Source organism: Nansenia antarctica, assembly GCF_963989245.1.
Source record: "Nansenia antarctica genome assembly, chromosome: 3".
In the NCBI taxonomy this organism is placed as follows: Eukaryota; Metazoa; Chordata; class Actinopteri; order Argentiniformes; family Microstomatidae; genus Nansenia; species Nansenia antarctica.
The window spans coordinates 19,735,061-19,751,367 of NC_137688.1; the positions used below are offsets into that span (position 1 = coordinate 19,735,061).

The window sequence follows — 16,307 nt, forward strand, 5'->3', positions numbered from 1 at the left end:
CTGTATGTGTTGGTTAGAGTATGTGTGTTTGTGTTCTCCATTTGGTTAAACTGCCAAGTGAAATAATCAACCCGTTGAACAGTATGTGAGTGTGTCCATGTGTTGTTATACTGCCAAACAACAAACCTGCAAAAGGAGGTTTTTTGCCCTTTGAGATTTCTTACAGTATTTGAGACAGTGTCTAAATTAGGTTCTGAGATATATTTTGTGTATTTCCATGTACAGAGAAGCATGTATACAGTAATGTGAAAAAATTAGGACACCCCATGAAATATTTTGTTATTTCTTAATCCTATTGAGATTCTGTGAGGTGATTTGAAACAGGCTGTGCATGCAAGATAACGCTCAAACATCGACGAGTGGGAAAAACCTTCTCCCAATTACATCACCTTTATCTATAGATATTGTTTGAAAGAAGATCAAATATTGATGTCTATATTTCTTAAGATCTGAGCTTTGACTTGACGTGGCCATTCGAACTTTGAACTCTCCATTTCTTTCTTTTGAGCCATTCCTTGGTGGATTTACTGGAATGTTTTGGGTCATTATAATGTTGCATGGTCCACGTCCGCTTCAGCTTACAATATGTTGAAAAAGACAAAGGTTTTCCTGGGGTGTCCTATCTTTTTCACATGACTGGACAGTTATTTTCTGATTTGCACAAACCACCTCTGAGAGTCTGACCAATTATTTTGAATAAGACTGTGTTCCCTCGACAAAACACATTTTAGACACAATAGTCAGTGTCTTGGTGATGCCCATTAAGATGACAAAATAACAAAATGACTGTCAAATTGTTATAATAAACATGCTTTCATCAACAATAGAATGCATTTTAACATCCTTAACCCTCCTGTCTGCAATAAAGTTGAGCAAAGCTGGTCTACTGTCCTGTGTTCTGTTCTATGCTATGATGACTTCTTCTGAGGACAGGCACACAGACAAATAGTATAATTCTCCTGCGCTTAAAGGAATGGTACTTATTATTTTTGCTGAATATACCATGATATACTGTATATTCAGTCATATGTCATATGTCACACAATAAAATACAATTTCTTGGCAAGCCATGGATTTATATATACATGTATAAATAAATAAATCCATGACACTGCAAGAAATTGTATACAATATACAATATACTCTGTCTGTACATAGTGTCCATACAATGATATGAGAGAGACAGAATTAGAATTGCTTTTATTACTGTACACAAGAGTAACATTCTTTGGCTTTGGTTCCTCAACATTGATATTGCAGAATTCAGATACAAAAAAACTATATTAATAATAACTAACGTAAGTAAGTAAAAAAGTAACCCTATATTGATAAAGTGATGGATTTGACAGTGGCTTCAATAGTGCAAAAATGCTGAGCAGAGAGTATGATGATATGAAATGCAATCTGCCAACCAACTTGTCATCCCTTCTGCCTGCCTGACTACTATGGGACCTGACTTCGAGAGCCTTCAGCCGTTCTGCTCCCCGCCTCTGGAACTCTCTGCCACCTAACATACGCAATATTGACAGTCTCACCACTTTCAAATCCAGTCTTAAAACACACCTTTTCACAATGGCTTACTTGGTTTGATCTCCTGTATTTTGTTTGTTGTTATATCTGATTTTGCTGTTTTTATCTAATTTTGCTTTGTTGATTTTAATGTTTTGATATGTGGTTTTAAACTGTCTTGTAAGGTGTCCTTGGGAGCCTTGAAAGGCGCCCATAAATAAAATGTATTATTATTATTATTATTATTATTATTATTATTATTATTATAATACAACACATTTAGTCCAATAATCCAGTAGTGCAGCAGTTATAATATTGTAATATTTTCACATAAACAAACAAAAAATAGACAATTCATGCTTTCGATTTTTGAGCATTGCTATATCGTTATCATTACAGAATAGATTTATCGATTTTATTCATCCTCCATAAACATTGCACTCTAGGCCCCTTCTCCCCCTCCCTAGGAACCGTTCTCCTGCGCAGCCGCAGACGCTGCTCCCAGGCAGACGTGATAACAAATAATACCAGTTATCGGATATGGGCACAGCGTTGGAATTTAAATCCTCTTCTTGATAAGATAAACACCACCGAAGCTTAAAGACGCCTTTGTTATTGCCTCTTGTAATTGAAAACTATCGGCCACTGAAGTCGTAAAATGCCGGTAAGAGGGATCTGCTTTGTATTTTGCTGATGTTTAGTAGGGGTCCCTCCCTTCCTCCACCCAGGGATGGGATGCTTAGCTACTTCGGCCTGTTTGTGGGTTGAGCTAGCTAGCTAACTGATGTTTGAAGCTTTTGTAGACAGTGTCACGATGAACATGTTTGATATTGGTGTGGTTTGAACCTATCTCTTCTTATCTGGCTATGGTTCTTGTCTTTCCTTATGCGCCGATGGAGGAATATATAACGATGCAGCTAACGCGTTGGCTAGCTAGGTTAGGTTGTAGCTAGTAGCAAACCTGCCTTAATGCTTGCTTACTGCTTAGCAACAGAGCCAGTCTGATGGTTGTTGCCAACAAGCTAGCCAGCTAGCTACCTAGAAGAGACAGATGACAGCGCCTGGCTGGCAGGACATCATGTCAAACCAATTAGAATCAGCCATCTCATCATCGAGCTAACCCCTAGCTAAAACACAGAGTTATCTCTCACTGCACTATCCTATGCTGTCTGTGTGACTAATATCAGTGATCACAACGGATGTGTCTCTCTCACACAGGCACAACTAACGTTATCTTACATCTAGCCAATGATGCTGATGAAGGTAGCGGCACAGTGCTGTCATCATCGTTGTGTGTTTTCCCGTTGCAGAGCCACAATAAACCCGAGGTCCTTGACAACGTCAAGGTGGTGGTGCGATGTCGGCCGCTCAACCAGAAAGAGAAGATGATGGGCCACAAGCTGGCCGTCAGTGTGGACGAGATCCGAGGGACCATCACTGTCAGCAAACTTGAAACCCCCCACGAACCTCCCAAAACCTTCACCTTTGACACAGTGTTCGGGCAAGACAGCAAACAGCTGGACGTGTACAATCTCACAGCACGCCCTATCATCGACTCAGTGTTAGAGGGTTATAATGGTAAGATGTGATCTATTTGAAGTACATAGGCCATGAGGTGTCTGTGCATTTTCATTAGCAGGGTATTGAATCCACCCTTTTAAAAAAAGAATAAAAGTTTTGATAGCGACTGAGCCTTGATGTCTATTACAGGGACCATCTTTGCATATGGACAAACTGGAACAGGGAAGACATTCACCATGGAGGGTGTTAGGGCCGTCCCTGAACTCAGAGGGATAATTCCAAACTCTTTTGCCCATGTATTTGGCCATATCGCTAAAGCCGAGGGCGACACCCGGTAAGGACGATAGCTTAGTAGTCATGGAAACAGGGAAAAGCATGTAATGCAAATGTGAAAGCGATTGATTCATTGACCAGACCAGACTGATAGGACTGATGTTAAGACACTGGCACCACACTGGTCCACAGTCTCAGGGGTCATCGCAACTGACATGACACTGTCTCACTCACAGGTTTTTAGTACGAGTTTCATATCTGGAGATTTACAATGAGGAAGTGCGGGACTTGCTGGGCAAGGATCAGATGCAGAGACTGGAGGTAAGAGGATGTCCATGTATTTACCCCGCCGAAAGGGCTCTGTACGTAGTAGATTATCTTGTAAATGTCCATCCCATAAATATTTGTTCTGTCATTAGTGACCATGACGTCTTCTAAAACAGGTGAAGGAAAGGCCCGATGTGGGTGTTTACATCAAGGATCTCTCTGGTTACGTGGTAAACAATGCAGACGACATGGACAGGATCATGACACTTGGTCACAAGAACCGTAAGGACCCACATTTGATGACATTATCCTCACACTATCTTCCGTTGCCTTCTTAAACCCACACCATAACTGTACCAGACAGCTCTCTAATCTCTCTAATCAATCAATTAAAAGACCCCCCCTTGCAGCCAGTTAGACGATAATCCACGGACCATTTAATCGTCATGACGACTTCTGTGACTGAATTATGTTCTCTTTACATGAAGGCTCCGTCGGCTCCACCAACATGAACGAGCACAGCTCCCGCTCTCACGCCATCTTCACCATCACCGTCGAGTGTAGTGAGAAGGGCGTAGATGGCAACCAGCATGTGCGCATGGGAAAACTACATCTGGTGGATCTTGCGGTGAGGAGCATTTATGCATTTTACAGAAATAAATGCTCAATTCCTGTAAACTGCCACAGAGATGAAACCCAAGGAAAACCAAATGCATCTGATTGATTAATTGATTGATTTCCACAGCTCTAGTGACCATTCTCATGTTGGTTCTAGGGTTCGGAGAGGCAGGGAAAGACCGGCGCCACAGGGCAGCGTCTGAAAGAAGCCACCAAGATCAACCTCTCGCTCTCCACCCTGGGCAATGTCATCTCAGCCCTGGTGGACGGCAAGAGCACTCACGTGCCCTACAGAAACTCCAAACTCACCCGCCTGCTGCAGGACTCGCTGGGAGGAAACTCCAAGACCATGATGGTAGGATGGCAACACAAACCATAACACATTTTGCACACAAGTGTTAGAGATCGGATGGCAATGACTTGGCCTGTCAACATCTGGTCAGAGTAGTTGTTTTTTCACAAGTTGCAGATATTATTGCACATCCATTTGTCATTGAAGTAACTGACCTGACCCGTTTCCCTGCTAGTGTGCAAATATTGGCCCAGCGGACTACAACTATGATGAGACCATCAGCACCCTGCGCTATGCCAACCGGGCCAAGAACATCAAGAACAAAGCTCGGATTAACGAGGACCCTAAGGATGCCCTGCTGCGCCAGTTTCAGAAGGAGATTGAGGAGCTCAAGAAGAAACTCGAGGAAGGTAGCTATTGATTTTATCCATGTGCATTAGTGAGAACAAGACTAGAAAATCCGAACATGAGAAACGTGGTCACAACTTGAACCTGTGCATTCTTCCACCCAAATAGTTAAAAGGGTCAAGAGTCTGTCACCTCGAGTGATTGGATGAGAAATGAAAGCTTTAAGAATGCAAACATTCTAATGAATAGCACATTGTATTGCGTGTGGTTGGTTGGTTAGGCTTTTGGTTATGCCTGTCCGGTGCTGGAACTGAACACTGCTCTTTTATGTCTCCCAAGGGGAGGAGATTTCAGGTTCGGATGGTAGTGGATCAGAAGAGATGGATGAAGGTGATGATGAAGGAAGAGAGGGAGGAGAGGGACGCAGGAAACGGCGAGGTAAGAGTCAATATCTCTCTGTCACGCTGAGAATAATACAACTGGTGCTAGGCTTCAATGTAACATCAGGAAGAATGGTCCTTGGTTTTATGGAGACTTAGGAAATAGTTAGTGAATATCTGTCACTTGATTAGAGATTAAGACTTATGACTCAAATGTCCTTTTGCTTTTTCCAATCCAATCGTGTGCGTAAGGAAACTGAGAAAAGGTGAATGAGGAGTTAGGGCTAGGGTCTGTGTGGGTTTTATATCTGGCAATGTGAAGGGGGAGGAAAAGGAAGCTGATGCACTCTATCTAAATTTTTCCGCCTACATGTGAGTGACCCAACCACTACTCAGTCTATCCATTCTATATATATTCTTTATTTTTGTACCTTTTCCCCCCCTCTCTCCATGATTATTACTGTAGGCCTGTTTCTTATTAGCTGGAGTCAACATCCTTTTTACTCAGTAATCACACTGATCACATCTAACATTGACTTCCGTATATGGTCAGGCCAAGTACTCACATATTGGTCACAGTTAGACAAGGAGTTCCCCAAAACTTCCTTTTGCTTATGCAATGCTTTTGTGGAATGCAAAAGATCTAAAGATATCATGTGCAATCAAAATGACACGTCAGACAGGATATTTCATATGTTTGATCTCCTTTATCTTGTGGTATGGTTTGACAACTGAGTTAGGGCTGGGCGATATGACCTAAAAATAAAATCTCAAATGTTTTCACCCCACACCCGATTCTAATCGATTTTCTGTGTTGTGCAACTTGCAGTGCCACACACTTCGCCCACCCGGCTGCGTGTGGTTGGGGCTTCGGGGAAGGGGTGGCGGTTCTGTACCGTAATTACCCAAGTTAAAGTGAAAAACGATTTTCATTATTAAACATCTTCCTAAACCATGAATCCGAATTAATTGATAAAATCGATTTGTGCAGCTTGTGCGTGTCCGTCCGTCCGTCCGTTTGTCCGTCCAGCTCTGCCTAATGTAGATACTTACATAAAGCTCTTAGGATTGGCTCAAGGCCGGTTGCTCTCCAGGTCTACTCTCTGTCACCACCTCCACCTCTTTCTCTCTCTCTCTCTCCCCGTCCATATCACTCTCTCTCTCTCCCCTCAGTCTCTCTCTCCTCATCCATCTCTTTCCTCTTTTCTTCCCCCTCCCCCTGTCCGTCTCGCTCTTTCTCTCTTTCTCCCCTCCTCGTCCACCTCCCTCCTTCTACCATAATCTCTCTCTCTCTATGCCGTGCTGTGGTTGGCTGGTCCCTGTGGAGCCTCTCTCTCTGTTGCAGGCAGTGGCAGCAGCAGCAGCAGTCTTAGCTCAGACTCTGCCCGCTCCTCCTCAGTACCACAGCCCACTGGGGACAAATCTCATACTAGTGAGTGGGAGCAGCTGTCTGCACAAACCACCCACCCAGCTACCCCTCCTTTCCTACTGTTGACCCATCCCCCACCCCCGCCACCCCTATAGACACACAGCCCAGCCCCCCCCCCCCCCCCCCCACTGCTATACAAACTGCATTTTCTTCTTCTTCACCTTCAGTGTGCTTTGGTTTAACATGAAGATGATTTCACAGAAGTTGGCTGGTGATAGGCTGGTGAGGGATAGCATTCAGAGAGGGATGCCTCAAGTGCAAATGGCATGGCTCGTCTTAAATTAGCCTCTAATGACACTTCACACATGCACAACTGGAGACACGGTTGACTTAAATGCTACGGAAAACGCAGGTTATGGAACGCTATCGTGAACACGTTCTCTCCTTCCTCATCCCTCTCTCAGGCATGGCACTCTTTCTGACTACTGCATGAAACTGTGTTGTTCTCTTACTCACTTATAGGCCAACCAACTCACAGCTGTTTAATATCTGTTCACTTCGATCTGCTCATCAAATACATAAAGCAGGCCTTTTCTTCAGTGTTTGTATCTCCATCATGTCACACTCCTTCGGATTTCATCTGTTTCCTGTTCCTGTTTTATGTCTTCTCTGTAATGCCACTCATGCATATACTCAGTGTGTGTCTCTCTCTCTCTCTCTTTCTCTCTCTCTCTCTCTCTCTCTCTCTCTCTCTCTCTCTCTCTCTCTCTCTCTCTCTCTCTCTCTCTCCAGGGTTCCCACAGACTTTGAAAGCCATTGAATAAAATAAAAAATAAAAACAAGGCCTCAAAAGAATTGTGTAGCCATTATCAGAATTTTACTGTACACTTACTGTACATTATGTGAAGGCCTAAAATGAAAATTTTGTTTTTTTTTACCATTGATTTTGATCAAGCTTGCATACCTTGCAAGTAATTTGAAATGCCTTGAATTTGAGACCCTGTAGACGTGGGAACCTTGGCTGTGTGTATTGTCCTCTCTATAGAGTCGTAGGACTTTCTAGGTCACTGTGTAATCTGTGTACTCTTTGTCTTTCTCTCTTCCTCCGGGTGCAAAATGCCGCCTGTCTGACTTGCTACTGTAAACTCCTCTTAATTCAAGAAGAAAGAGGTTTGTCTGAGAATCTCCACTGTACTGCAATAGATAAGATCGCCCATCCCTCTCCCTACTGACCACAGACCACATCTATTTCAGTAAAACTCACCTTTTACTCCAATTAAAAATGGCAACAGAATCAATATGAACAGTCTCTCCATACTGTGTCATATGATGTCTTTCATTGTCCTCATTACTTCCATCTTCATGATGTATCATTCCATCTTTTAGAGCATTGTTGAATGAAGAGCCATCTAGCCATCTTGTCATCTTGTATCTCTTTACAAAGATCTTAAAGCACATTAACATTTCAAGTTGTGCACACTAAATCAAATTAGTGTTTTCAAAGTCTGACTACCTATGAATACTTATAGCGAGACTGATGAATAGATGATGTTTACCTACCGCTCCTATAATCAATTAAAGAATTCTTCAGAGGGTAAAGGTATGGCTTTTGTCTTGAGATAGTATAATCTAGAATCTCTTGCTTTTACCGTGTTCTAATCTATAAACGAATAACACAGAGAAACTTTGGGCGGAGGTTCGGGTGTCAGGATGGACCAAAGAACTACCTTTTATTAAGATGTCTGTCTATGCTTGACTTCAAAGGGAAGAAGAAGGTTTCTCCTGATAAAATGGTGGAGATGCAGGCTAAGATTGAGGAGGAGAGGAAGGCCCTGGAGGCAAAGCTGGACATGGAGGAGGAGGAGAGGAACAAGGCCCGGGCTGAGCTGGAGAAGAGGGAGAAGGACCTGCTCAAAGCCCAGTGAGTCATTTACACTCTCAACTCCATCCATCATCCAATCAGAACTCGGGCAAGCTATTAAGAAGTGTCATGGGGTAGATTTGGGACAATGTTGTAGTTAAGTCAAGACATCTTTACATAGTACATTACACGAGTTATACAATATACATTACACAAGTCAGACATATTTGACATCGATGTCCATATCCCAAAATCTCTTCCATATCTTTCATTACTCAAACCAAATCAGACAATCAAAAGATCTAAAGGCAACATTATTGTGATGCCCTGCCTCCTCAGGCTGGAGCACCAGCTGCTGTTGGAGAAGCTGTCGGCCCTGGAGAAGAAGGTGATCGTGGGCGGGGTGGACCTGCTGGCCAAGGCTGAGGAGCAGGAGAAGCTGCTGCAGGAGTCCAACAACGAGCTGGAGGAGCGCCGTAGGAGAGCCGAGCAGCTCCGCAGGGAACTGGAGGAGAAGGAGGTAATGGCATGATGATGATTTACATGTTTTGCCCTACTAAGCACAGGTCTTCATGGTAGGTAAGCGAGATGTGGTAAGGGTGAGACCACAAGAGGATATGACATCATCACACCCACAATACTTGGTAATTAATAGTGTCATTGCTAGGAATGTTGCTGGCAGGTTGGTTTGACTGTTGATGATGACTAAGAATATGCAGGTTAACCTAAGTCTAATATTAACACAAAAAAAAAGAAATTCTAATAATTTCTGGGTTAGGGTTAGGGTTTGGGAAAGTCTATACGTCACAGACAACAGAAAAACACTGCAAGCAAAAGAGAGTCAGCGCGGTAGAAATTTAACAGTACATTTCTGTGCATTACTCAGTTTACCTTACCTGCAAGCTTAGTAAACCATGGACCAAATTTCCCTTTCATTAGCTCCAGCTCAGATTTTCTGTTGCTAGCTAGCAATCATAAAGTCTGTCTCAAAAAAAAAAAAAAAAAAAAAAAAATGTCTCAATGTTTGTGACCCTGACATGCCTCTCAAGCTCAGCACCACTGGCTAGCCTATAGAGTTTCACTGACTGTCCCCTTTTCTAAACAGCAAGAGCGTCTGGACATTGAGGAGAAGTACACCAGCCTGCAGGAGGAGGCCCAGGGGAAGACCAAGAAGTTGAAGAAAGTGTGGACCATGCTCATGGCTGCCAAGTCGGAGGTAAACAAACAACACGATAAAGTACGATACAACACAGGCCTGGGGATCCTGTAATTCATGCTTCCTTTCATTCCTTATCATTCACTAGATCCCCCCACTGCACTTTGACCTTTCTGGGGGGTTTAGGTGTTTGCTTTATGTGACAACAGAGAACGAATACAAAACTACTGAATTGGAAGTAGGAATTCGGTGAACATAGAGGTTCAATTGAATGATTAAGGGAGAACAAACAGCAAATGTGGTGGTGGCTGTGGCAGGGTGGCTGTGGCACAGGAGGTAGAGCCGGCATCTAATGATCACAAGGTCGGCAGATCGGCCACATTTGGCCACATGTCAAGGTGTCCTTGGGCAAGACACTGAACCCCAAATTGCTCCCAATGAGCGGGCCGGTGCCTTGCATGGTAGCTTGCATTTGGTGTGTGAATGGGTGAAAGAGAGGCCATTGTAAAGCGCTTTGGAATAAGGTGCTATATAAGTCAGTCCATTTACCATTTGGTCTTGGGTTGTTGTTTGTCCCGTCAGATGGCCGACCTGCAGCAGGAGCATCACCGGGAGATCGAGGGCCTCCTGGAGAATATCCGCCAGCTGAGCCGCGAGCTACGGCTGCAGATGCTCATCATAGACAACTTCATCCCACAGGAGTACCAGGTGTGTCTTTGTGTCTATGTCTGCGTTTGTCCATATCATCCATGTACAGTGCCCTCCATAAGTATTGTAAGTACTCTTATTTAGTATTTGGTCGACAATCCTTCTGTGACCCATTGACCCCACCAGACGCAGGGTAACTTCTCTGGTGATGCTCTAGGCCTGTACTGTAGCCATCTTTAGTTGTTGTTTGTTTTGAGGATGTTTTGCCTAAAACCTTACCATCAGGAAAGGAAAAGCATGTTCAATTGGATTTAAATCTGAAGATTGACTTGGCCAGACAATAACTTCCTTCTTTTTGGCCATGAAAAACTCTGTAGTAGTAGCTGCTGTCAGCAGTGACGTCATCAACTGAGACAAGTTAGCCAGTTCTTGTGGCAGCTTACATGCTAAAACTATAGCATCCCCTCCACCTTTTTACTCTCTTACACTCGTCTAATGTGACGTAACAATAAAGTTGAAACCATGTTTCACAGATCAGGTGGTAGGATGTGGGATCTTGGGTAGAACCCTTTTTCTCCAGACTTTCCTCTTGCAATCCCTCTGGTACATGATAGTCTTATGTGTCCACCTCTGCAGGCTTGTTAGGTACTTTTTAGGGTAACTTGTGGTTTGCACCTTGCGGTGAAGCCTCTGTAGATTGTCTGGTGACGTATTCTGAGGATGGTAGTCTCTACCTCCTGGAGAGTGTTTCGGAGCTGTGGTACAGCTCCTTTCCCTTCTTTTTTTCTTTTTTTTTTTCTTTCCTAGCACCAGGGGAGCCACCCCTCCTAAATTTCGTTGTTTGGTACCTGTACTATAGCAATGACAATAAAGACCATTCATTCATTCATTCATTCATTCATACAGTTGTTTTGGGGGGGTTCTTAATTATGATGAACATTCTTCGGTCATCCAGTATAGAAGTCTTCCTTGGCCTACCAGCCATGTTTGGTCATCCCACTGACACATCCTTTTTTAATGATGTTACAAACTGTAGATTTTGGTAAGTCTACGGTTTTGGCTATTTCTGATGTTTCAGGCTCATAATGACATGATTCTAGGCTTCGGTCCTCATGTTGACAGATACCAATAGCAGACTCCAAAGGCAAATGCAAAGCCTAGAATCAATACTACACATTGACAGCTCTTATGCATGCACAGATGATGACGCAGAACACACCTGACTAACCAGAAACACCCGTCAAGCCAATTTTCCAATGCTTTTGGCTCTGAAATAAGGGAACTATGTATAAAAAGGATTGTCATTTCTAAATGGTGAAACCAATCTGACAAAAGAAAACATTGAATTAAAGCTGAGAATCTCTACTTTAATCTCATAGTAATTATTGGTAACACTTTACATTAAGGTCAAATAATTGTGTATAATTAGTTATTAAACTATGAACCATTTACAAACAATTATAACATTATAACATTAGTTTAGATTGTTAGATATTCACTTGGTATTTGCAATGGTTGCACAGTTGGTAAAGTTGTTTCCTAAAATGTGGAGAAGATTCAGCTGTCACCAAACCGATTCAACACATCTTTACATGCATTCCAATGTGAAGGTCTCCCAAAATACAGTACAGCTGTCACCATGTCACCATATTGATAATTAAGTCATAGCACTTCTACTTCTCTCCTTATCCTACTCCTCTTCTATCCTGTGTACTTATGGGGAAAACCTCTGACCATATAAAAGGTACCAACATGTATAACCGATAAAATGTCACACCATTAACCATTTATTAATGAGTTATCAATATTTATTAATGGGTTACCAATAGGTTACCACAATTCTAATGAAATGTTACCTTAATGTAAAGTGTAACACCGTTAACCATTTCTGAATGAGTTACTAACATTATTTTTGACATTTCTTTGAATTATTTGGGGTCTGATTGTGGGTCTGATTCTGTCTCTGAGTTTATGTTAATCTGAGAAGCTTTTGAAGTACTGATGCTAATGTTGTTCATGCTCCTATTTGCAGGAGATGATAGAGAACTATGTGCACTGGAATGAAGACATTGGGGAATGGCAGTTGGTAAGTGCTGGATACAGTAGCACAAAATGATTTGAAGTTGAGAGAATAAGGGTAGGAAGTATTGAAGTAATTGGTAACATTCTATTTAGTGCTGTCCCAAACGACTATTTTTCTAACGATTAATCTAGCGATTATTTTATCGATTATTCGATTAGTCTAACGACTAATTTATCGATAAGTCTAACGTTAATTTTTGTACTGTAAAAAAAAAAAAAAAAAAAAAACGTATTTGTCTCCACCTCACTGCTATGTTTAGCCAACTTGAATGCCAACATGGCCATTTAGAAGTCTGTCCATCACCACAACACATAGCTAGCTAACGTTACTCTCGCTGCTATGTTATGATTAGCTAAATTTATGCTAACGTAGCATGCGAGCTACGAGCTAGATAACGTACAGTAGGTGCTCGCACCACAATGACAATAGGCTACCGTAGCTAGCCAGCTACATAGCTAACGTTACTAACACCAGAAGACAAGACATACGAACTGTGGTGAGCTACATTGCTTGTGTAACATTAGCTAGTAGCTATCCATTTGTCACTCATACACTTAATTGTCTCGCCTGGTAAAATAAAGGTTAAAAAAAAAATAAAAAAAAAAATCGCCATTTTGTTTATTTACGACTAACCGACGCATATTACGCTAACCGACGTATTGACGTAGTCGATGACGTCGACGACGTCGAATAATCGTAACAGCCCTAATTCTATTACTTAATGCACATATTCCTCCAATAATGCTGATACCAAGCACCAAGATCAGTCTTGCATTCCTAAATTATAGAAAATAGGGTATATTGTAATATTGTTCCAGAGGAAAATATATGCTTTTTTTTAAATGCATGAATACACCTGTTTATTGATGTTTGCTGTTACTGGAGTGCCTACTGAAGTGGCTATACTTAGCAAAGTAACATGAGCTCTTTTGACTGCTGTCAATTAGCACAGTATCTAACTAAACGGATGTTGACTGAACAAGGAAGTTGTTCGGCATAAGGAGTCACACAATAATATATTATTTACCAATCCTTTATTTCACCAGTTAACATGCTAGCTTGTATCCATGAATTTCAGTCAAATGTTCTAGCTAATATTTGTCACAAGCAGCTTGGGTCAACCGATGAAATAATTAAGTGGATGATCAAACTGTAATATATATATATTTGTTATATATAACCAAAACATGGAATTATATATATATATATATATATATATATATATATATATATATATATATATATATATATATATATATATATACAGGGGTGCACATAACTGGTGCGCCAGTGCGCATGCGTCGCCAAAATGCATGCTGCGCGGAAGATCAGCGGCATGAACGCGCTCTTGCGCACCAACAGCTGGGAGCGCTGGGAGAGGAATTTACTTCCTCAAAATCCACCTGCTGACTGCTGACTGCTGCATCACAGCAAGCGCCGTAACGCCATCACAACGACCACGGCGACTCCCCTCACGAAAACATTCGGAAAGTATCGTAACTTGTACTTTCATTCCGCGTATCGCGTATCGCACGGTTATCACGCCGACACGTGACAATTCAGTCCCGAACGACTCGTCGCTAAAAGGAAAAACAACACCAAGGAACTTCACGTTTCTTTTCTCTGAAGCTTTCACACGTTCAGACGTTTATTTTACAGCTTCATTATCACACCTCGACCCCTGACCCAGGGAATATGGTTGGGAATTCTATTAGGAAAAAAAAAGACTTTGTTGCACAATCAAAATAATTAGCTATTTAAAGTGATGGCCTACAACATCCTCTACCATGGTTGAAATTGAGGACAGTGATAACTTACAGCAGTCAAGAGAGCAGTGATGATGATGATTAAGCTTGTAGCATAAATAAATACTTAGGCTGTAACTTTTTGTTGAAAAGTTGATTTCAGTGTTTACAGAACAGAGCAGTGCTTAAAGAGATGTCAGTTGATTTCATTGTGTTTAAAGAACAGACATTCAGTTAGTGCTTAAAGAGATGTCAGTTGATTTCATTGTGTTTAAAGGAGTCTGACAGACTTTCATGCTTAAAGAGCAGTCATTTGATTTTGTGTTTGTTTCTTTTGTTTCGCACACAATCATTTGTTCGTTCATCTTTATTTATGAATAAATGTCGTTTTGCTAATATAAGTTATCCATGTATCCCTTTTTTATCCATCCTGTGGGACGGGTCGTGACTCGCGAGCTCGGGGAGCACCAAGCAGCATCCTTAGGTGCTCCTCTGAGCACTGGCCCCAAAAAGTTATGTGCACCCCTGTATATATATATATATCTGTCATGAATCTTGCCACCCATAAATCTGCATTGTATCCAAAACTCCACTATCGGGCAGGCTCTAATGAACATACTGTAGCCTTTGATCTATCAACTAATGGTTAACATGTTTGGTTAACATGACGTTAACATGTTTCTCCCCAGAAATGTGTAGCATACACCGGGAACAACATGAGAAAACAGACCCCAGTGCCAGACAAGAAAGAAAAAGATGTAAGTACTTCCGTTATGACCAGAATTTGTAATGTCACCTAGAAAATGAACAAAAGAGTGGACAAAAACAGAAAAATATCCTCCATCCTTCCTCTCTCTTGCCCTTGCTCTTCCTATTTCTCAATTTCTTCTCTATACCCCCAGCCATTTGAGGTGGATCTGTCCCATGTGTACCTGGCCTATACAGAGGAGAGTATGAGGCAGTCACTGATGAAGCTAGAGAGGCCTCGGACCTCCAAGAGTGGCAAGAGCGGCAGGCCCAAGACTGGCCGAAGGTAAGCCCACTGCCTCCACAGGTTGCTTGTACAAATTAACGTTTCCTAGGCCAGCAGCTATTAGATAATTGCCCTGCACAGACACCAACACATGTTTACCTAGTATTACAAAGAATTACAGTGAATTAAAGTAATCTCTCTTTTTGGTGTGACCGTAAATGGTGTTATCACCATGCTCAGTATTTCTGAGAAATGTTTGGGCTTGATACTCCTCTAACGTATCAGATGGTTGACATTATCATGTGTCCATATCTCTTTGCAGGAAAAGATCTGCAAAGCCTGAGGCTGTGATCGAATCCCTTCTGCAGTGAGTGCCACTGATGGCCACCACTACAATCTACACGTTCCCTTAGGACAAAGAGTCAATAGTCGAGATTTTTATTGTTGAACGTTATTTAAAAGATTTATCTGAATACACTGTATAGCCGAGGAAGGTTTAAATGTGATTGAGAGGTTGTTCAGGGAGCACCCACTGTAGGGCGTTTGGTCAAGGGGACCTGTTACTTTTATTATAACTTAAGGCTTTTTCAGGTTAGTCTGCGTCTTAACGTTGCCAGTAAGCACATTCAGGTGGCAACACTTTTTTGCTTAAAAAATTGGGCTATTCCTAACAAGAACCTTGTACCTCTGTGGCATGATGTCAAGCATATATGTCAACTCACAGCACAAGCAATGGTCTTAACCTTTCTGCTGCCAAGAAAACAGTGACACTAAGAAAGCTGTCAGAAACAAACTTTGACATTATTTGAAAAAGATCAGTCAAAGCTTTTGATGGCAGGATGTCACAAGGCAGATGCCCTACAGGATAATCTAGAGATGATTCTTGCAATGAAAATGATTCTTGCAATGAATCATACTGTATACTAATGAATGAAAATGATTGTCGCAATGAATCATACTGTATACCAATAGTTCATGTTGAGCATCTGTTGAGCATTTCAAGTTATGTTGAGCATTTCAAGTATGGAAATCAAAAGTGTGCTTTAAACTTGTTTCCTTTAGATCCGAAGGGTAGGACATGCATGCCATACAGCTCCTACAGTAGTGCCATTTGCCCATTAAACACTAACTAAGCGACTGGTCTTTATTTTCTTCTCATGCCATCTTTATTGTGTATTGTAGTCAAAGCAAAGTGACTTTATTTTGTACTATACTGTATGTCGAAAATGTTTACATCTACTGAGCTTTTCCCCTGTATACTTAA

At 41.8% G+C, this 16,307-nt stretch overlaps 1 protein-coding gene across 1 annotated transcript; it reads left to right on the top strand.

Annotated features, from left to right (window-relative positions):
* Positions 1-2,167: 2,167 nt before the first annotated feature.
* On the top strand, positions 2,168-16,176 carry kif3a (kinesin family member 3A; the record flags this gene model as incomplete). The annotated part of the gene is made up of 17 exons (XM_080527046.1): positions 2,168-2,173; positions 2,820-3,087; positions 3,220-3,364; positions 3,540-3,624; positions 3,747-3,852; positions 4,059-4,198; positions 4,346-4,543; positions 4,716-4,890; positions 5,168-5,266; positions 8,342-8,498; positions 8,778-8,958; positions 9,544-9,654; positions 10,177-10,302; positions 12,275-12,328; positions 14,760-14,828; positions 14,973-15,103; positions 15,366-16,176. The coding sequence occupies 17 exons, from the start codon at positions 2,168-2,170 to the stop codon at positions 15,412-15,414; spliced, it is 2,100 nt and encodes a 699-aa protein (XP_080383172.1). The 3' UTR covers positions 15,415-16,176.
* Positions 16,177-16,307: the final 131 nt, after the last annotated feature.